Source organism: Terrapene carolina, unplaced genomic scaffold (assembly GCF_002925995.2).
Source record: "Terrapene carolina triunguis isolate 2854851 unplaced genomic scaffold, T_m_triunguis-2.0 Scaffold31, whole genome shotgun sequence".
Lineage (NCBI taxonomy): Eukaryota > Metazoa > Chordata > Testudines > Emydidae > Terrapene > Terrapene triunguis.
Genome location: NW_020664382.1, coordinates 10,097,783 through 10,119,859, shown reverse-complemented (window position 1 = coordinate 10,119,859; position 22,077 = coordinate 10,097,783). Strand labels below are relative to the sequence as shown.

Sequence of the window (22,077 nt, the reverse complement as noted above, 5' to 3'; positions counted from 1 at the left end):
ACGAAGTGGGCATTCACCCACGAAAGCTTATGCTCCAATACATCTGTTAGTCTTAAAGGTGCCACAGGACTCTCTGTTGCTTTTTACAGATCCAGACTAACACGGCTACCCCTCTGATACTAGTTACTAGAGAGTCATTCTGTCTTAGTTATGCAGTTCATGTGGAGTTCCTGAAGAGGTTAACTGCACATAGGTGTTCAGAAAGTGAGACTTATCCTACTTATCACAAAGGATTAATATCCCAAATGTGGTACTAATTGAAATGGATAATTGTCACCATGTTCTACAGAAGAAACAGAGTCATGCTTGTTGTGTTGGAAAGTTCTGCAGGTGGGAGGGTGGGGAGTGTCTTGAGGGGGAAATGTCTGATGGCCCCAGATTTAGACGTAAAGGAAAACATACTCACAGAGTTAGCTGATTGGTGGAAAACATATCTGTAACTGGTTCTGAGAATGGTGGATCAGATCTTCCTCCATTTGGGGACCTCAGAAGTGTATTTGTTTACCATCTGGCTAAACAAGAAGCTGCCCTTGGTGCCAAGAAAACATTGTTCTGGCAAGTTGAGCCTTCTCTATACATTGGTGAAGGAAGCTTGCATGTGCTTTCCCTGCTAGTTCCTATGAAGATAGCAAGTGTCCTGATTAGAGCTATGAAAGTTGATGAAATGTGTACAGCTATCATACTAATCCTATACTAGTAAAGACAAATGTGGTCTGTTGGAGTTGGTATCAGCTGAGGCCTCAGACTACTTGGCAACCTAGACCTAAATTCTATGGCAAGATTCCAGTGTTCTGAAACACTGGTGCAGTACATGGGAAATTTTGCAGCTGCTTCATTTAAACTATAAAAAGTAGGTTTTTAATATTTAAGTAAATGAAATAATGCAACCAATAGAGTATCTCGTGTCTATTATGGTAGTATGTGAAATTGATCTTATGATTTCTCCATACTTCCGGTGTTTGGTGTGTCAAAGCTTTTTGTATGGACAACACAAATGGAGAAGCTGGAGGTGCTGGCAGTTGAGTAGAGGGCAGTTTGGAGGTGTGGGAGGCAGTTAAGGATTGTGGGGTAAGCACACTTGTGGGATGTTTCTATTAAAATGACCAGCAGTGAAATAGTGAACAGCGGTGACATTTAAACTGTCTTTTTTTAGGTTTCAAACTTACATCATTGAGATACATGTATCATTCATACCTCTTGCCTATTGTGTTTCAGGTTGTCTGTAGACTCTAGTATTGCACTAGTTTGTACAGGCTAACACTTTCAGTGTTTTCTTTGCTGCCATAAGGGCTAGAAATTTGTTTCTGAGGCACAACTCTTTACTGAGAAATGGATTTAATAGTAAATTCAGCTGTTGCAGAGTATGCAAGGCTCAGGTTCTTTTGTTTTTAAAAAGATGATCAGAATGAGTCTGATCATATCACTATGATGCCGCTTTTTCTATTCTAATCCAGTATATTTCTCTGACTCATGAGAAAACCGAATCATGGTGTCTCAAGTTCTGATTTCTTGGGATGCTCTGCTAGGAAGACTTGATGTAGAAAGGGTTTTTTGCTATGAAAAGACTGACTGAGATCCTTTCAAATACCTCATACAGAATACGGCTGGACTCTTGTATTTGTTTGAGGCTTGCTTTGAGACTACTTGCTTTATACTCATTTACTAGTTATCTTGCCCTATAATGAATATGGTAAGGTAGTTTCTCTGCACCTTCTTATCAGGTTCAGATGGATGTATTTCCCCCCTACCATAAAATTTACATCCTCTTTGGCACAGGATGTTAATGTGGTGCTGATGAAAGCTCCTTTTGAACCACATCATATCTTTGAGCCCAAGTTACTTACATGGACGTTTCTTTTCTTAGTTCCAATGATATCACTCAGTGTGAAACTTATACCTGCAGAAATTGGCACAAGCCTTAAAGTGGTGCAATCAATGTAATACATGAATTACAGAGGTGGTGATGGACTTTAAATGAGCCAGTCATGGGACCGTTTTTCCTTTACTCATGTCCACATCCCATAAATTCAATGACAAAAGGTCCTTATGTTTTTATCTGGAATAGACAAGGCCCCTCAGGAAGTCCACCCAAGTTTTTTATTTATATAAATTAAAGAGACATAACTATGACCAGAAGAGCCACGTCTCAGTTATGGTCTGATTTCTCATAATTATTACTTGGCAGGCCTGTGACTTGCATGTCCTTACAGCACTCAGTCCATTCTTGCATACAGTACAACTGCTAGCCTTAAATCTGTTTCAGTACAGGAGTCTTGCAGCAGCCATGTGGTCATCTTTCTCTACATTTATAAAACCTTATTTCACCATTAAGAGGAAAATCTGTATTTAGGTTGTGTGTGTTGCGGAGTCTGTTCCTTAGCGCTGTGTGTGTCCCATAAATAATCTATGCACTACTGTTACTGTCTTTCACAGTGCTGACACATTTCTGTTAAAAAAACCAAAAACAAACCAAAAAAAACAAATAAAACCCATTCAAGAATAAGAAACGATCACACAATAGTTTTAAAGAAAAGGAAATGACTTACCTGTGTACTGTGAGATGTTGCTGAACTCTCACTTGTTACCCACCTTCTTTCAGAATCTGGGAGATTTTTGAGGGTTTTTGTTTTTGTTTTGCTTATCCTGATAAATGTATACGTGCTTTTAATCTGCTTTGGGGAACACTTTCATCTTCCATTCATCAAGGAATTGGCCATGGAACGTAAAGGGTTTTTTGGTATTTAATCTTGCTCTGCATGTGAGACAAACCTACCAGTGCCTAGGAGGGTCAAAAATATGTTTGCCAGAATAATTTATTTCGCTTGGTGGACTGGGTGGGGAGGAGTGGCTGGAATAAGCTATATCTGCAAGAATGCACTTTTTCTGGTGCATTGTGTCCACATTAGGAGCTATATTGGCAAAGTACTTCTAATGTAGACTTGGCCTAGGACTTCAGTGGTGTGTGGGGGTGTGTGTGTGCGGGGGTGTGTAATATATATAATTTTTTTTTTTTTTTTTTTTTTTTTTTTACAACAAGAATTGCAGGTACCTGTAACTTTTGCTCTCTATTACCACTAACCTATCCTGATCTTAAAATGTAACTTTATTTAAAGCATTCCAATGCAATACAATTATAACAACACAGATGTGTAAAACTTTAAACTGATGAACTATTTGTTTTAATAAGAATAACACCAGAAACACACAATTCTTCTATAGATCTCATAGGCTTTTTCTACCCTGAAAAGTGACTTGAGGTGGCTGCTGCTGTTGGTTTTTTTGGGGTTTTTTTTAATCCACTTTCTTACTCAAATCTTTCTATTGTGTGTATTTGGCAATATCTGTTTACTTTAGAGAGAAATTATTTTGTGTTGCTTTTTACTTATGTTAGCAATGCAGTGCCAACACCGTTAAAATAGTGTGCATTCTTGTGTGTCCTTATAGAGATGTTTACTGAGTTCAAGTTACACTTGTAGAGATCCACTGAAGGCATTGGGATTACACAGATGTCACTGAGATATAATTTGCTCTGCAGAATCTTTATACTGGTGGTGATGAACAAGAAATAAACAACCAAGCTGGACTTTGAGAACACAAGATAAGCTTGTAAGGCTGGTGGTTAAGACGGAAAACTATTTTTACTTGTAAGCTAAATATTTTGATCTGGAAATCCATGAAAGAAAACATGGAGCGCAGATTAACATTTTGTCACTTTTCGGAGTAGAATTGCACTTAAAGGAACCAAAAATATCTCTTGTAGTGGAGTATCAAAATATGCTGGGGTGGTGAAATAAAGTATGTACATAGGACCATATTTCCCAAAAGAATGTACAACTTTAAAGTTATGTAAAATTTCTGGCCCAAGGGCCTTGACACTGTTATAGCACTGAAGACAGTGTTTCATTTTATAAGTGGGACATGATAGAAGTTTCATATTAATTTAGTAGTGAGTTCTCACACAGCATCTGTTTCTTCTTATTTTTATTTGGGTGGAGGGGAAGGGCCTGTTTATCTCATAGGGAAATTTCTTGCTGACCTAACTGTAACAGTGTCGCAAGGGAATAGCTTGCATACTCTGTTTCTTCTTATCTCGTTCATTTGGCCATTTAATCTGGTATAAATTATTTTAATTGACTATGCCCTAGTCTACACTAGGGGAGGTCAACCTAAGATACGCCGACTTCAGCTACGCGTATCTTAGGTTGACTTACCTGGCCGTGAGGGCGGCGGCGAGTCGACCGCTGCTGCTCCCCCGTTGACTCCGCTTCCGCCTCTCGCGAGCTGGAGTTCCGGAGTCGACTGGGAGCGCATTCGGAGATTGGTTTATCCAAGATGTGATAAATCGATCCCCGATAGATCGATCCCTACCCGCCGATCCGGCAGGCAGTGAAGACCTGCCCTATGTGTTAATTTTACAGTAATATGCTGATATTTAAGGTTCTCTTACAAGTTATCAGCTGCCTAATTTATAGTGTTTCTTACTCAAGTATTAGTTTTAAAATAAGCTGCTAGCTTTTTATCCTTTGAAGGGACAATGTGATTTAGACTTTAAAAGTTCACTTTTAAAATAATGAAATAGAATGGTCAGTGCTGACAGTTTATTTGGCTACTGTTTATGCTTTGCTTGCTCATTTATGGATTGTTGGGGGGGACATGACTAAGACTGTCACTAAGTAGAAAAACTTAATAGCCCCATATACTTCTCTTAAGAGACAGATACACCATAAACATCAAAATAAAAAAAGCTTTTTCTTTGTTTTCCCTAAAGTAGACTAAACCTAGCAACTCATATGTGCAGTAATGCCTGCTGACTCATTACCTTTTAAAAGTCTACTGTGGAGCTGGTTATGCTCCCCAGATGATCCCTTTTCAAGGAAGGGCAATTCTTAAATACCCTTGGATACTAAAACAAAATATTATCCTAACATCTCTTCTGAAAACTGCCATCTTTGGGTCTAGCATATGACAGAGAATATGGTGTGTCTGCAGGTGCATGTACAGCCACAAGGACATGGTAGTACAGCTATATAGTCTCTAATCATGTGTTTGAGCCCCAACGTAAGAGAAGAATAGATGATTTATTAGACAAATATTTAAAGCCTGTGCTGGGGGAAGCACCCTAATTTCTCAGTTGAAAAACCACAATAAGAGAGCCATCATTTTGACCTTTGTCTTTAGTTCTCTAAACTATGCTTTATCTGTATATTGTTTAATCTTTTTCCTGTTTTTGACATAGTTTTTTTCCATGAGCATTTGTGGTCCTGTACTTTCTTTTCCTTTTGTTTTCTTATATGCCATTATTTAGACTTGACAAGGAGGACGCATTTCACTAACGAGAGCAATTTTAAAAGAAAAGAAACTGTCCTTTCCTGAAAACTTTGAAATACCAGGTGCAGTTTCCTGTGTTTTATGCATCTAAAACACTTCAAAATCTGGATTTCATGCTCAAAAATAATTAAAAAATGGAAATAAGAACTTACTTTATTTTGAGTTCTTTAAAGGAGTAGCTTGTCAGTGACAAATTAAAAAATCAGTTAGATTAAAAGTGCTGATTTAAAACTTTGATTTGAAGGCATCTGAATGGTTTAAACAAACTAATGTGAACTGAAGGGACCAAACTTAAACACCGTGATAGAAGTAGTGCTGGCAGCTCACTGCTGACTTTAAACATATAAGTGGGGAGAGATTTGAAATCATCTTGTATGCATTTTGGTCATAGGGTGGAGACTATCCTTATCTCCGTATGCGTAATAGTCTTTTTGGTCCTCTCTAGTATGAAGGAGTGGATATTTTAACTGGACTAGATAGATTTGGAATGGATTCATATAGAGAAAAACCTTGGTTGAGATTTCTGGTGTATATGTTGTCTCATTCTTGGTTACATTTGGTGAAGCAGGCAGAGTTAGTGCATTAGGATTTCATTTGGGAGAGTGGAAAAAGCAATTTAAAAAATTGCTTTATAACTGTATGTCATTTGTACCTACTTCACCATCTTCTATAGACACAACTAGCTTTGTGTGAGCTTTCACCCTCGCAATCAAAGCTTATCTGTTTTCAGTTTTGCATTTCACTATTTTTTTTAGCTTCCCATCGTATTCCTAGTTCCTTGCTGTGCCTTTGAGACCTTTGGGTACTGTATACACGCTCACCCACCAGTTATCTCTCTGCACTACAATATGTAGGATCAGTGGGATGAGTTAAGAACATAGAAGCATGGAATCCTAATTTACTGCTTTATTTGCGTTTCACACTTAATGCCGTATACATTTTTGTATGGCATGACTCCTCAGGTAGGATGGAATTTAATGCTTAACTTAAATTACATTACATTAATTAAATTTATATATTTCTAAGCCCCTTCATTTTCATTTTAAAACAATTTTTACTGAAAATTTTCTGGATGTTAGAAAAAGTATTCAGTTTTTTCCAATTTTTACCTTACGTTTGTATCATTCAAATAGATTAAAAAAAAAACTAGTTTTATTAGTATCTCATGTAACATTGTATTTTCCTATGTATTATGATAATACATTAATCTGTGTGTATATGCAAAGCTGCCTGTTGAAGTAAGACTATGTATTAGTCTAGAAGATACACACAATAAACAAACAGGCACGCACGCAAGCGCCAAAGTGCGTGCGCATCTGAACGTACTGATGAATCTCACGCCGACCACGTACTCATTTCAGGCTGTTTGTTTAAAGATTTGACACACTAAAATGGAAAGAAAACAAAAATCTGTATCAGAATATGTTTCAGAGCACAAGAAAGTATTTGAAAGTTTCAAAGAAACAAAAATAGGAGAAAAGAATGAAATTGAGGGTATGCGCTGCAAATGGTGTGGCCCAGTTATTAAATGTAAATATTTATAGGCTAATAGTTCTGTCTATAACAGTAAGCTGTTTATTCAAATGAAAAGTTTTATTTGGGGATTAGAGAGAGATTGTTTTCTTAAACTCAGAGGTGGCATTGTGTTTTGAGTTCTGTATTAGTTGTGCAGCAAACCACACTGATGAACAGAATTCAAAGCATTAATCTACTGAAACTTTTTCCCCTGTATTTCCATCCACCAAAATAAACCTTGATATTTACCCAGAAAAATTAATAGTTTTTTGCACTTATTTTCACCTGTTTTGTTGTTGTTGTGGTAATGAACACTGATAAATTATTGGGAAAAAAATAAATAAAATAAAAACTGGAAACAAGGGGCCCCCTATATATTTCACAATTCCTATGTAAACTGTTGCATATAATTAATAATTAACTTGTTTTGGTTATCTGAAATGTGTGTTTTGTTTTTAAAATCTCAAATGATGTTAGTTGGAAGTCTTTCTCACATTTAAAAAAAAAAAAAAGACTACTCAGGCTTTACAGCAATGGCATGGGCTGTATTCGTGGAAAACCTGACATGAAAAACTTCTCATCTTTTAATTTTTTGTTTTTCTGTAGTTCTTGCTATTTTTCACAATTGGTATACAGTAGAACCTCAGGAACACCTTAGGAATGGAAGTTTGTTCATAACTCTGAACAAAACATTATGGTTGTTCTTTCAAAAGTCTACAACTGAACCATTGGCTTAATACAACTTTGAAACTTTACTATGCAGAAGAAAAATGCGTAACGATCTTAATTTAAATGAAACAAGCACAGAAATAATTTTCTTACCTTAGCAAATCTTTTTTTAAACTTTCCCTTTATTTTGTTAGTAGTTTGTTTAACACAGCGCTGTACTGTTTGCGCTTTTTTTTTTTTTGGTCTCTGCTGTTGCCTGGTTGCGTACTTCCGGTTCCAAATGTGAGGTGTGGTTGACTAGTGAGTTCGTAACTCTGGTGTTCATAACTCTGAGGTTCTACTGTATTATTAAAAATCCTCACTTTCTTTGTCAAGGCAGGGTTGGTATCACAAAGTTGGTCTTCACAATGTAAAATAATAGGCTACTTGGCTGTAAAATTTGCCCTGCAGAAAATTGTTTCCAGCCAAACAACATCAGCATCAGTAGTATGAATCTATCCCTCATCCTACCCCATTTACCTTAGTGAGTAACTTCACTGTCTAAATGAGGGCCCTGCGATAGATGTTCAGTTGAGGTGATATACCCTTCCAGCTGTGGAAAAAATTTCTAGCCAACTATTCTGGTTGCTGTGCTCAACTTTACTTCCTTTTCTTCAGAAGCTGTTTGCTTCTACAAGACCTCGATAAGTTCATGTAGTATAGGTCCATCAATGGCTATTAGTCAGGATGAGAGGGATGGTGTCCCTAGCCTCTGTTTGCCAGGAGCTGGGAATGAGCGACAGGGAATGCATCACTTGATATCTGTTCTTTCATTCTCTCTGAAGCACCTGGCATTGGCCACTGTTGGAAGACAGGATACTAGGATAGATGAACCTTTGGTCTGACCCTGTATGGCTGTTCTTATGTTCTCAAGATCCAATTTTATGTGGGCTTGTTTTAAAGGACTTGTGGCTTTCCCTTTAATGTTAAGTGTAGTGCAGGGAACTTTCTGGTTCTAGTTATTGGTGACATTGATATCTCACTGCTGTTGCTGACCGCTTAAAAATAGCGAGCATAATTTCTGTAATTTTTTTTTTCATTAATAGGTTGTCTGGATTACTATAACACTAACATTGTACTGAGTGCTAACAGACTAGGTTGTAGTGTTTTTACCAGTATTAGTACTATTACCCCTGCCTAACTCATCTCCCCCCTCCCCCCCAAAAAAACAAACAACCCTAGTGTTGACAAAACCATACAGACTTCTTATAGCATCCCCCAGTGGAAAAATATAAGTCTGGCTGACATTAGGCTATGAAGGTAGATTAAAGTATCTTAACTTTAAGGGTGTATCTGCACTAAGAAAATTCTCTAGCAGCAGTGCAACCAACACTGCTGCAGGGTAGACTGAATGCAGAGATTTCTACCACAGTTAAATGACAGTGACCTTGTGTACATTATAATACTCAGATGTGTTTGAACATAGTTCAAGATTAGCTTTAACTGACACTCTTGGCCATAATGCAGCTGTCTGGACAAATTGTGTTCAGCCTTGTCAGCTAAATGTGACATACTCTGGTCCCAACATCTTTTAATTGCAGTTAGCTGACACTTGCTGAATACAGATTGTCATGGTCTACAAAAAATTGGGCAGCCTGGTATCAACCAACTTGTCTTCACAACTTTGTTCAACCATAACCATCTGTGTTCCATCAGGAGTCTGTCTCTGAAGAAGGTGGGGGTGTACAAATATAGCATAGAGATAGGACTGGAGAATGTGAGTGAACTTGGTCTGTGCCAGATGCTGGAAGAGAGCAGATAACAAGGGGCAGAGAGGCTAGGATGTCTGCTGTCTTTGTTTTCCTTGGGTACTCTCCTCTTCTCCACACACATTCTTTCCTGAGAGTTTAGGAATTTCTGTAGGAAAATGGAATGTATCAGCTCTTCTGTGAGTCTTAAAGTTGTGTTTTAAATCTTGTATTCATGCACTCCTTTGATTTACTGATAATCTGAAGCTTTCCCACCAACCCAGAATCTCTCTCACAGCCCAGTGGGGATACTAATATTATCAGTCATATCAGTCTAAACAAATTTTGGCATCAAGCCCATATTTTGGAAACTATCGTTCTTACTCTTATAGTTCCCTCCTCTTTCTTTCCATCAGGGGTCGAGGGGTGACACTTCTACTAAATAGTGTCAGGTGACATCAATATAACAATGGGTAATGGAAGAATGTTATAGATAAACTTGAAAAGGCTTGGTGTTTTTGGGGTTTGATGAAACTGCATGTTCAAACATATGAACTTGTGCATATTGGGAGACGTGTGCTATTTTTATTGTACAGAGCCTTTGCTCATCCAACACGGAGACAGGCAAATTAGCGGAAGAGAGAATGATCACGCAGTGTGGGGAAATGAGACAGCAGCGATAAATGGGTGTGGAAGAAAAGAACACATGCAAACAAAGTGAGGTGGTAAGAGGAGGGGGAAAATAAATAAAGTGGGAAGGAAAGGACAGAAGGAGAGAGAGCAACTGGGGAGCGGAAAGGAAAGTTAGTTATCTTGATTGGTTTGGTAGATGGATTAGTTGTAGAGGGAATTGGGTCCATCTTTTCTAGACAGAGGAATAGTCATTACAGTGCATTCTTGACATTTCAATTTTGAAACACCTATCTCAATCTCTAGGTATTTTACAAACTTTGCCAATGCAATGACAAAATTACAAGTAAATGAACTGTCCGTATACCAACCCCCAAGAATATAAAAACAAACAATACCTCTTACTATTGCTGGGTATCCCTCAAACCACCATATAGATCAAATATTAAGCAATGTGTATTTCTGGTATTACTCCATAGCAGCATATGAAGTTAAAGATGAATTTTTCCTGTTGACTTAAAAAGAATGCTCTTTTAACGTTGGGCATTTTTGAACAATTGAATAAAAATTAGGGCTGTCGATTAATTGCAGTTAACTCATGCGATTAACTCTTAATTTTTTTTAACTGCGATTTAAAAAATTAATTGCGATTAATCACACTGTTAAACAATAGAAATCCAAAAATATTTAATACATTTAAATTGGTAGTTTTTCTACATTTTCAAATATATTGATCACAGAATACAAAGTGTATAGTGCTCACTTTATATTTTTATTTTTTATTACAAATATTTGCACTGTAAAAATGATAAAAGAAATACTGTTTTTCAATTCACCTTGTACAAGTACTGTAGTGCAATCTCTTTATCGTGAAAGTGTAACTTACAAATGTAGATTTTGTTTGTTTGTTACATAACTGCACTCAAAAACAAAACAATGTAAAACTGTAGCGCCTACAAGTCCAGTCTGTCCTACTTCTTGTTCAGCCAATTGCTAAAACAAGCAATGTCACCTGAAAGTGAGAACAGGCGTTCACATGTCACTTTTGTAGCTGGCGTTGCAGGTATTTATATGCCAGATATGCTAAACATTCGTATGTCCCTTCATGCTTCGGCCACCATTCCAGAGGACATGCTGCCATGCTGATGATGCTTGTTTAAAAAAAAAGCGTTAATTAAATTTGTGACTGAACTCCTTGGGGGAGAATTGTATGTCTCCTGTTCTGTTTTACCCACATTTCGCCATGTATTTCATGTTATAGCAGTCTCGGATGATCACCCCAGCGCATGTTCATTTTATAAACACTTTCACGCAGATTTGACAAAATGCAAAGAAGGTACCAATGTGAGATTTCTCAGGATTGATACAGCACTCGACCCAAGGTTTAAGAATCTGAAGTGCCTTCCAAAATCGGAGGGGGACGAGGTGTGGAGAATGTTTTCAGATGTCTTAAAAGAGCAACACTCCGATGCGGAAACTACAGAACCCGAACCACCAAAAAAAAAAAATCAACCTTCTGCAGGTGGCATCTGACTCAGATGATTAAAATGAATATGCATCGGTCTGCTCTGCTTTGGATCATTATCGAGCATTATCGTGTCATCAGAATGGACATGTCTTCTGGAATGGTGGTTGAAGCATGAAAGGACATATGAATATTTAGTGCATCTGGCATGTTAAATATCTTGCGATGCTTTCGCTGGCACTGTTGTAGCTGGCCTGTTCTCACTTTCAGGCGACATTGTAAACAAGAGGTGGGAAGCATTATCTCCTGCAAATTGCAACCAAACTTGTTTGTCTGAGCAATTGGCTGAAGTAGGACTGAGTGGACTTGTAGGTTCCAAAGTTTTTCATTGTTTGTTTTATTTTTGGATGCAGTTATTTTTTGTATATAATTTATAAGTTCAACTTTCATTTTAAAGAGATTGCACTACAGTACTTATAGTATTTTGCAATCAAAATAAATGAGTACTGTACACTTTGTAGTCTGTGTTCTTATTGAAATCAATATATTTGAAAATGTAGAAAACATCCAAGAATATTTAAATAAGTGGTATTCTATTATTGTTTAACAGTGTGTGATTAATCACGATTAATTTTTTTAATCGCTTGACAGCCCTAATAAAAATGTTGCTACTTTCCAAGGCCATGTGGAAAAAAGTTGAAAAAAATCATGTTAAGTGACATCATGTCTGCAATCATAATGTATGTATACAAATTTTTTTAAGCGAATCTGCTTTGTGATTTCTAGGGGATCATCTCTGGGCATCAAATAGTAGCTCCATTTCCATGGCTGTTCAACTCATTTTCCAGGTGCCTCTTTTGAGACTGCCAATGAAGATGCTTGTTTCTACTGTCTTTATGATGCAGGCACTTGCACCCTGAAAATGCAAGCATGTTCCACATAAGGCCACCAAGCAGCCATGCAAACCAACTAACTAGTTGCAAAATGTTCCATATCTTCTTTCCATTTTTTTTATTGTGGGATCACTTGAGGTATTGAGTCATTATTGCTGTATGTAAGTAGCATATTGTAGGATTTCTTTGAATTTGTTTGTATACACCACATTAAACAAACAAAAGCAGCTTATGTAGTATCTTGATGAACTTTGATCTAGAGCCTCTATAGTTTGTTCCTCTTTCAATTTCTGAAGTGCTGCAGTCAGGAAAAGGTCTTTAAATATAGATACTTATTTCATGTCCTAGAGTTTTGTGGTAAATTTGTCACTTTTAATCAACATGCATCTCCAAAAACCAGTGTGTGATAGTTTTTCAAATGCTGTTTTCAAACGTATTTTTCCTCCATGTGTAGTAGGAGCAGGATTTATTTGTAGCAAAATCATATAATTAAAGATGAGCTTACTAAAGAATGTATTTTGAAACTTGCTTAAAAATGAGTATCTAAACTATCTTCTTTGTTTGCATTTCATTTAGCTTAGAATCTAGATACTTAAACAGTGATCTTTTTTTTTTTTTAAGGGTGCAATATGTATAACGTAAATTGTCCTTTCTTATGAGTCATAGTATTCTTATTGTTGAATTCCTATCAGATACTTATGTACTCTGTAAATTTTCACGTTTCTTTTCAGGTTTGAAGAATAGAAGAATGCTTTCCACTGAGAATAGCCCTAATACTTCTGATACACAATGCCTTTAAGCGAGAAGAATAGTGTGGTTTTTGCATACGAGTCTTCGGTACACAGTACCAATGTTCTACTTAGTCTCAATGATCAGAGAAAGCAAGATCTTCTTTGTGATGTTACTATTCTAGTGGAAGATCAACGATTTCGGGCTCATCGGTCTGTGCTTGCAGCTTGTAGCAGCTATTTTCTTTCAAGAATTGTGGGACAGTTGAATGCTGATCTTCTCATCACTTTACCGGAAGAGGTGAGTGGCACTAATTGGCATACTTCTGCATATCACCATAATTATGTTTCTACACCATTACATTAAATTATGCTATACAATAGGCTGGTGTTAACTTTAAGTAACTAATCTTAAATTAAGTGGTTTAGGAACTGGGAAACTAACTGGTGAACAAACCACTGCTTCAGAATTGTCATTTATCAAGCATTCAGTGTAAGGATGTGGGGGGACACTCAAATGAGAATGTACATGAGCTATTTAACATCAAATTATCTCTTTAAAAAGGTGTAAATGAAATTAATATTGTTTGCTTGCAGGATTGTAGCTTCTGTTTGAAAAATATTTTGTGCAGCACACATGTTAAATTCTCATGTTCCCCAAGCTGGTGTGGGCTTCAAATGCTGCTGAAGCTATTGTAGATCTCTGTGCTTCGTGTGTGAGAAGGGAATACTTTGGATTATTGTATTATTGGAATACATTGTATTATTCACCATTTCAGTTTGTATACGCAGTGTGCCTTAACACTCAACAAATCAGGTCACTAGTTAGACTTAATTACTTGCCACTACTGCATATATGTTTGGGATTTGAAGATGGGAAGGTTGACATCCTCTTTCCCCTAGTGGTTTTACAAGTGTTTGAAGCTAAGTTAGTGTGCTGATTTATAAACAATGCCACATGAGTAGGTGAAAACAAATGCAAACTTTTCACAAATGCAAACTGTCGTGTACACTGCTGTTTTCAGAGCATGCTCCAAAATAGTTCAAAACTTCACAAGATGTTTCAGGATTCCTCTAAAATCTATATCACCATGTGTTTGGAACACTCTGCAGCATACCATTATGATTGTTTTAAAATAGTGATCCCAATCACATTGTTGAGTATAATAGAACCTGATTTTATTCGCTGTCAGGGTCCGTCACCTTTAAGTTGAGTAGTACTTTACTCTGCAAGTAGTCCCTTTTGATTTCAGAGAATCCCTTCATGGCATAAATTAGTAACTAAACGTGAAGGGTTGGTAGAAGGAGGCAGAATCTGTCCCTAAACCTTTAGGGAAGTAAGAGTATGAGATTGGCGTTAAAATTGAAGAGAAAAAATTTATTGGACTCTTTTGGGTGGTATTCAGTGGGTATTATATTGCTCTGTGAGAGGATTCAGATCCCTAGCAGAAATAGGGTATGTAGTAATAGGGTGTGGAGCTTTCAGAAATGGACCTGATTCCAGTGAGTCATTAAACTGAGAGTAATTTGTCAGTTTGGTATCTGTTCAAACAGAAACAAATTTCCTTTTAATGGGAGGAACAGGGGATGGAGGGTATACCATGTACCAAAGAAGTTAAATAACCAGTCACGACCAAATTCATATTCTTACTGATATCAGAATTGGTAACACATTAGACTGTGAATGAATAATGGTGGCTGCATTTTAAAAGGAGTGTGCTAGATGCCAGGAGTATAGTGACTTTGCCGGTAAATTATCCTAGAGTACCTTGCGTTTTGAAAGGAAACCTGAAAATCCAATCCTGCTTTTGCATCTGTTTACTGCTCTTCAGTGAACAGTGATACTTTTAATCTTTGAGGAATAGTAATATATTGGAATGTTATCAATTTATTTAACACTGAAGTGGAACGCTGCTATAAAAGGGTCACAATAAAATTCTGTCATATCAAAAGATGGATTTTTGATGGAGCTTGGCTAGATATAACTCTTGGTTAATTTCTTTTTAAGGAAAACTACCTTCTCTCCTCTCCTCATTTCTGCTTGCCATTTCCCCACAGGACTGGATCTGTTTGTTCATTGATTCCTGTTTGACCTGACCAAGCAGGTTCCTGTGATAGGGGGCCCCATTTGCTATCTTAAGCCCAGGCAGACCAGACACCAAAACTTTGTCAGTAAACAGTTGTAGGACCAGGATAAGTCGCTCTCATCTCAGTGGGCAGGGAAGATTTGAGTCCGTTTCATACTGACTTCTCATGTAAGAGTGACAGGACTGTGGTTTGTGTCAAGTCTCAGCCTAACAAGAAATGAGCCATACTAACATGTTTGTTCTTTCTTTTTTTAAACCCAAACAGGTGACACTTAAAGGATTTGCTCCTTTGCTTCAGTTTGCATATACTGCCAAACTTATTTTAAATAAAGACAATGTGTCCGAAGTTTGCAAGTGTGCAAAGTTTTTGGGAGTACATGATATTGAGGAATCTTGCTTTCAGTTTCTCAAATTCAAGTTTTTGGACTGTAAAGCAGACCAGCAGGAATGCCCTAGAAAGAAATGTTGTACCTCACGTTGTGAGAAAGCAAACGTTAACATTGCCCTTGTGGATGATGGGGACCTAGAAATAGATGACGAAGTGGCGGAATTGTTGGAAACGGAATACACTGCAACTCCTAATTCAAAGCTCAGCAAAGGTGAAGAAAATGCAAAAGTATCTCCTCATCTCCAAGATAATACCAATCAAACATGCAATCCTGCATGTTTAGAAAAAGATAATGTTTCTGGCTTGTTTGCCCTATGCCCAAAATATAGGAAGTTCCAGAAAGCTTTTGGGAGTGACAAAGTTCATACTGGAACCAATCTCTGCAGTATTAAAGATGATCAGGTAACATCAGCTACATCCATTCATCAGAGTGAATCACTTAATGATGCCATACAAAAAGCTCAGGAGTGCACAGCTGTGCAGCTGGTCTCACAATGTGAAGAGACTCAGGTAGAAATGGAAGAGGGGGAGAAAGAGGTGGAGAAAGAAGAGGAATTGAAGAGAGAGTCTGTGTCTCAGAGTATCTCATGTCCTATGGAGAAAACAGATGCCGCTTCTCTTCCCCAAAACTCTTCTGTTGCACCTCATGAACTTTATTCTGCGCCTTTTCTAGGCCCATATGAGCAATACAGCAACTTGAATTTAATTAGTATGCAAAACACGGTTGTAGCTGAAAAAACTGTGACAAGTACTGTCGTTAGGAATGATAAACCAATCAGTGAAAATCAAGATGATTCGCTTTTGAAGTCTGATTTGTGTGCTAGAGAAGACATAAGCATTACATCAACTAGTGACCGAAGCAGTGTGGAGAGAGAGGTAGCTGAACACCTAGCAAAAGGTTTCTGGAGTGACATTTACAATACAGAGACTGCTTGTCAAATGCGTTTGTCACCTGCAACAGCAAAAGAATGCTCAGAACCAATATATTCAGGAAAAAAATCAGAGTGCCCATGGTTAGGTATCAGTCTCAATGAGAGCCCTGAACCTTGTTCTCAAAGAACTTTTACAACTCTGAACTCTGTCAACTGCCCATTTATAAGTAACCTTGGTACTGAAGTATGCTCAAACAGCCCAGAGATAAATAGTGGAGATTATATCCAGGAACCACAACAAGAACAATGTCCATATACTTGTGTGATAAGTTTGGGAGAAGACTCTGAAACTGACACTGAGGGAGACAGTGAGTCCTGTTCAGCAAGAGAACAGGAATGTGAGGTGAGGACATTCTGGCTATATTTTTGTTTCCATACATCTGTATGCTCCTTTCTGAAATCTAATTCTAGGCCCAATTAGTTCCAGACAGTTTTCTTGCTTGGTTTCAAAACTCTAGGGGGAAAGTAGCATTTTATTTCTCCATCCAAAATGGTCGAAAGATCTGTTGGAATACAGTTAGTAATTTTAAAATAATTAGGTTGTTAAAGGAGGTTTATTGAAATTCATAATGTCTATGAAGTGTGTGGAAATGTGCAAGTTGAGAGGAGACATGTCGCTATTAAAGCTAATTGCATAATTTTCTAAGGAAAATGTTTCTATCAAATATGCAGTTTAGTTAAAATTGAATATTTTGCGTGAATGTGTTTTGTTTTGACAAAATTTTCAATGGGGAAAAAATTGAAATGACTTTTCCAGCTGTTTGATATTGAATTGTTTTGACTTAAATTAAATACATTTTAAAATATACTATAAATGTCAAAATGATTAAGTATTGCGAAAACAAAATGTTTGATATTAAATTTTTTTTGGAATTTTCATTCCACTGGAAACTTTGAAATCTTGGATTTTTGTTGCAATCTGGTGGCAAATATTATTTTGGAAGGGGGGGGGGAGAGGGAAATTGTGGTTTTTGACAAGCTGTACACTGTATAATTCCAGACTACTTTTATACTGCACTTGTTTCTGCTGCTTTGGTTATATATTGTCTGTTTCTTCAACTGCAGAAATTGCTTAGTGCTTGTTTATGTGATGAAGTGAAGCACTCCTGTTTTTCCTGTTTTCTTTTCTTTTTTTCCCCATCCCTCTCAATGCATTGTTTTTTTGTTCATATGGTAGAACTTTTACCTTCAGCTGAATGTCGTAAATAATCAATTTCCACAGACTATGTAGAAAAATGGAAATTCTAAAGTTACAATATGGTGCTGATATGTAGAACTCTTCATTACTCTAAAGAAGTGTTTTACCTTTCAGGCTTTAAGAACAGATTCAGCCCCCAAAATAAGCAGTGCATAATTTGCACTGAAAGTAAGTGGAAAACCGCTAGCTAACTCCAGTGCTGAATTTGGCCCATTCCTTAATTTCATGGAATGGTAAATGGCATTATTGTCTGGAGCAGCATTCCATCCACTTCTTTAGTGTTAGTGATGTCTCTGGTGGTAGCAGTAGAAACCCGTTGAAAGACTCCCTTCCTGCATTCAGTTCTTTAGGTACAAGTAAGCTGATATTATTTTTGACGTTTTTATTTTTTATTAAGTCTGCATATATTCTCTTAATAGCTTACTTTAAAATATAAATATTGCATTTGAAAAACAAAGATGGCGTTCAACATGAACCAAGCATTGGTGACAGGCCTTATAATGTTGGTATGTGTGCATATTTGTGGCAGCTGCTGTCCCCAAAGCTCAAGCATGCATAGTGGGGGAGGAGGCTCAATTCTATATATAATAATGGAAAGTGTTAAGCAACCTAAATACAGGAGTTGCAACCAGTTACCCGTACAATAGAAACAATTTAATACACATTTATAGATGTGTATTTGTGTAACATATATATGCAATATTATATATTGTTAACGGTTTAGGGTGAAATTCAGACTGTGCTGGGGGATGCCTCTAGAAGGTCTTATACACTAACTCAGGATTTCTCAACCTGCGGTTTGGGACCCAAAACTGGGTTGCCAAAATGTTTCAAAGGGTTGCTTGGTAGCTCCTATCGCTCTTGTCCCCCAGGGCTGGCTGGGCACTCAGATTTGACCTAGCCACGATGACGGAGTCTGAGTAGGCCAAATTTGAGTGAGTGGCACTGCGACCCTATGAGCCAGGTCGCAACTCCACAACTCCAGTTTGGTGCAGTCAGGTGGGTGTGGCCAAACCTGAGTGGTGCTGCAACCCTGAAGGTTTGCAACACCGAGAGCCAAGCCCAGCTAGCCCCACAGCATAGGAGCTGCCACTGTGGAATCAGTGCTGGGCAGGACCCAACTCCATTGGGGGGCAGCACTCGACTGGAAATCACCCCAGGGCCTTCATCCCCAGACTATTTACTGGTTTGTGACATGCCATAAACATTTACAAAAGGGTACTGAGCCCAAAAAGGCTGAGAACCATTGCACTAACTAATACCTGGCGTGTTGTAATCCACTGCACAGAAGTAGATTTTACTCTTAAGGAATATTCTTTTTTGGAAAACCTGAAATTAAATGTGCAAAGTCCTTGGATTACATCTACTGGATTCTATCAAGATATCTGCCTGAAATCCTGGGATTTTATCTATGTGACTGTGCAAATGTGATGACAGATTGCTTTTGCATCTCTGGTTAATATTGGTGTTCTAGTTCTGCTCATGTTCTTTCAATTAAGTTGTTTTTTGTAAATTAATTTCAAGAAACCCCTCCAGTTTAGCTGATTTTTAATTTTGCTTGTATCAGTTTACTCCTTGGTTCAAAACTATATTTTATATTTTAGGTAAAACTGCCATTTAATTCACAAAGGATCACTTCACTTTCTAGAAATGACTTTCAGTCATTTCTGAAAATGCACAAATTGACTCCTGAACAGCTGGATTGTATCCATGATATCCGAAGGCGAAGTAAAAATAGAATTGCCGCACAGCGCTGTCGTAAGAGAAAACTTGACTGCATACAGAATCTTGAATCTGAAATCGAAAAACTGGTATGTATAGAAAATTCCTTAACAAAGTCAGACTCATCCCTCAAATTAGGTTTTGGGTTTTTTGGGTCAGACAGCTTGGTCAAATATGGAATAAGTGTGGTTTTAGCTGCCTAATGTTAGGCACTCAACGCTGAAAGTTTTGTTCGCATACAGCACTTTCCTACAGTAATTTAATGTTGCTATACTGATGTTTTATAAAATAAAATAGTAGGCGTCATATAGATCAAAACAGGGTATATTGTCTTTAAAGTTAGTCTAAATAGACACTATATAGCTGGGTAGCACAAAAACCGAAAGTGGTGGTATTTAGCATAAGCCTTGTTAGTACTATAATTTTTGTTCGGATTTGTAATCCATATTTTCTGTAATCTATTTTAACGTTTCTTTGGGAGGAGTAGAAACTGTTTATAGGCTTCCTTGAAGAAGCATGTTTATTTAAACGATTTAAAAAAATCAAACTACAGAGTGACTTTTTTTTTTTTTTTTTTTTTTTTTTAAAAAATTTAAAATTGTTTTTTTATTTTTTTTTTTTTTTTTGGTCCCGTGACTCCAGAGACAAGGACATATGTATTCCCATATAGTTAGTTATTTCCCAAACCAGTGATTCACAGTCTGTGTAATGAAGTTGCTGAGAATTTTTGTATTGAATAATTCGTAAATTGTGATACTCCTTACTGTAACTAGTTTTTTTTCCCCTAGGTGTCTGCTGTCACACCACAAAGCTCAGCTAACAGCACATGTCCAAGCTCCACTGTGTCAACTGACATCCCAACCTTGAGTAGCACATAGCTTGGACATATACTGTTAGTTGAGCTTTGTGGTGTGAGAGCCGACACTTAGCTTGGGCTGGAGAGATGCTTCCTGAGTTTTCTGTGTCATAAATATGAGCTTCCCTTGTAGTAAGCAGTATTTAAGACTATTGGAGGAGCGAGAGAGGTAAGGTGGGTCTCAAAGCAGTGAGCAGCTTCTTTTCCACAGTAGTAAGTTTGCAGTGACAAGTCAGTGTTTGTTTCCTGTGAATCTACTGTAGTAATCTGATGGCCCCAGATTGGGAAGTACTGATGTAGGAGGCAACTATTAGATCAGTGCATGGCTCTGCTCCCTTCCCAGGACAAATAAACATTCTACTCTTGTCAACTTGGAAAAAACTGTGTAGGGTGATAGTCTTGTTCCTTTCCCTTTCCCTTCAGTTCTGACTTCAAATTGTAAAAGTAATAGATATTTTTCAGTTTCACTTGCCATATCTTGAAAAAGATTGACTAAAAGGAAAAGGCCATTGTAACTTTAATGTTCATATAAATTTTTAAATTAAACCATATCTTAGAATAATTTGCAACAAGCAGGCAGTGTTTGCCTGAAATATCCCCACCTTTTTAGCAGGTTGACCTTAGGCAGGTGACCTGTTTCCCAATTAAATATAAGGGAGATAGGAGAGGATCCAGAGTGTGGACTTTGAAATGTTTGAGGAAGGAACACTAGTAGCAGCCAAACCTGAAAAGAAGTTTTGAAGTGATCGTTGTAACCTAAATGATCTGTTAATCAAGCCAAATCTCAGAAAGATGCTGAACTTGGCCTACACGTTCTGCGTTTGTAAGATTAATTAGGAAAGGCAGCCACTCACAAAATACTTGATATGTCTGGCGAAGCAGGCATTGAATATTTGCCATAATTTCACTGCAAGTCAGTATAGAGCTAATAGCATACAGAGCTAGTGTTTGCATTTTGTAAATGGGCTTAGATATGTCCTTGAATAAGTAAGATTATTACACAATGTTTTTGTAAAATAGCACTGTATTTACTTGAAATACCTTAAGCAGAAGAAACAATTGTATATAGTTTTAGTTTATATTTAAAACTGATTGGATGCTTTCACTAACTTTCTTAAATAGCTATAATAAAATCTGAACTGAGAGCAGATGTTTGGTCTCTTTTCAGTTGCCCACATACTTTGCTCTTAAAGGGTAATGTTGATATTTTTTTTTTTTTTTTTTAGTAATTGCATTTAAGCATAGGAGACCTAAAGCTCTCGCAGCAAGAAAATCAATGTGAATACAACTTGTCTTCATTTCCTCATATTTCAGGTTATTTCTTTTGAATACTGTCCATATGGGTGCTCCACTTCAGGTGCAGGTGAATCCCACCTGGCCTTGATCAGAGATTTCTGGTAGCAGTACTCATTCAGACTGCACATGCACCTACATGTTATTGTGCCCTGCACCAAGGGTAGGGCTGTACAGGCAAACTACCCTCAGTTCCTTCTTAACCACCTCTGCTTGAGACGGAGTGTCAGCATGCCTGCTTCACTATTAATAAGCTTATTGCTTTTTCTTCTAATTTAGTTAGTCTTTTTTAGTGTTTCATTAGTGTAGTTGTCATTTTTACTTCATTTTTATTTTATTCTGTTATTTTGAGGATTTTAGTTTATTCCTTCCACCCCTCTTGAGGGAATCCTCCTTTTCCTCCATTGTGGAATTATGCCAAAGTCATCAGGATTTAAACATTGCCTCTCATGCCAGGAAGCTATCCGAGTCAGCGACAGACATTCCCAGTGCATTTGCTGCCTGGGGAGTGTGGGCAACGCATTCCCCCAGAAATGTAATCTTTCTGCAGCCCTTAAGAGCAAGATTCTGAAGAATCAGGAGATCAGGCTTAAACTGCTCATGATGGTGCTCTCTCTTCACCCTGCCTCAGATCTGGATCTGGGGA

General features: G+C 37.5%; 1 protein-coding gene across 1 annotated transcript in view; it reads left to right on the top strand.

Moving 5' to 3' along the window:
* Positions 1-22,077, top strand: part of LOC112105891 (transcription regulator protein BACH1) — a 46,989-nt gene that overhangs the window by 6,877 nt on the left and 18,035 nt on the right. Inside the window, exons 3-5 of the mRNA XM_024198881.3 lie at positions 12,959-13,256; positions 15,308-16,705; positions 19,165-19,371. Coding sequence (XP_024054649.2) covers positions 13,017-13,256; positions 15,308-16,705; positions 19,165-19,371 — 1,845 coding nt within the window. The 5' untranslated portion in view covers positions 12,959-13,016. The remainder of the gene's footprint in view (positions 1-12,958; positions 13,257-15,307; positions 16,706-19,164; positions 19,372-22,077) is intronic.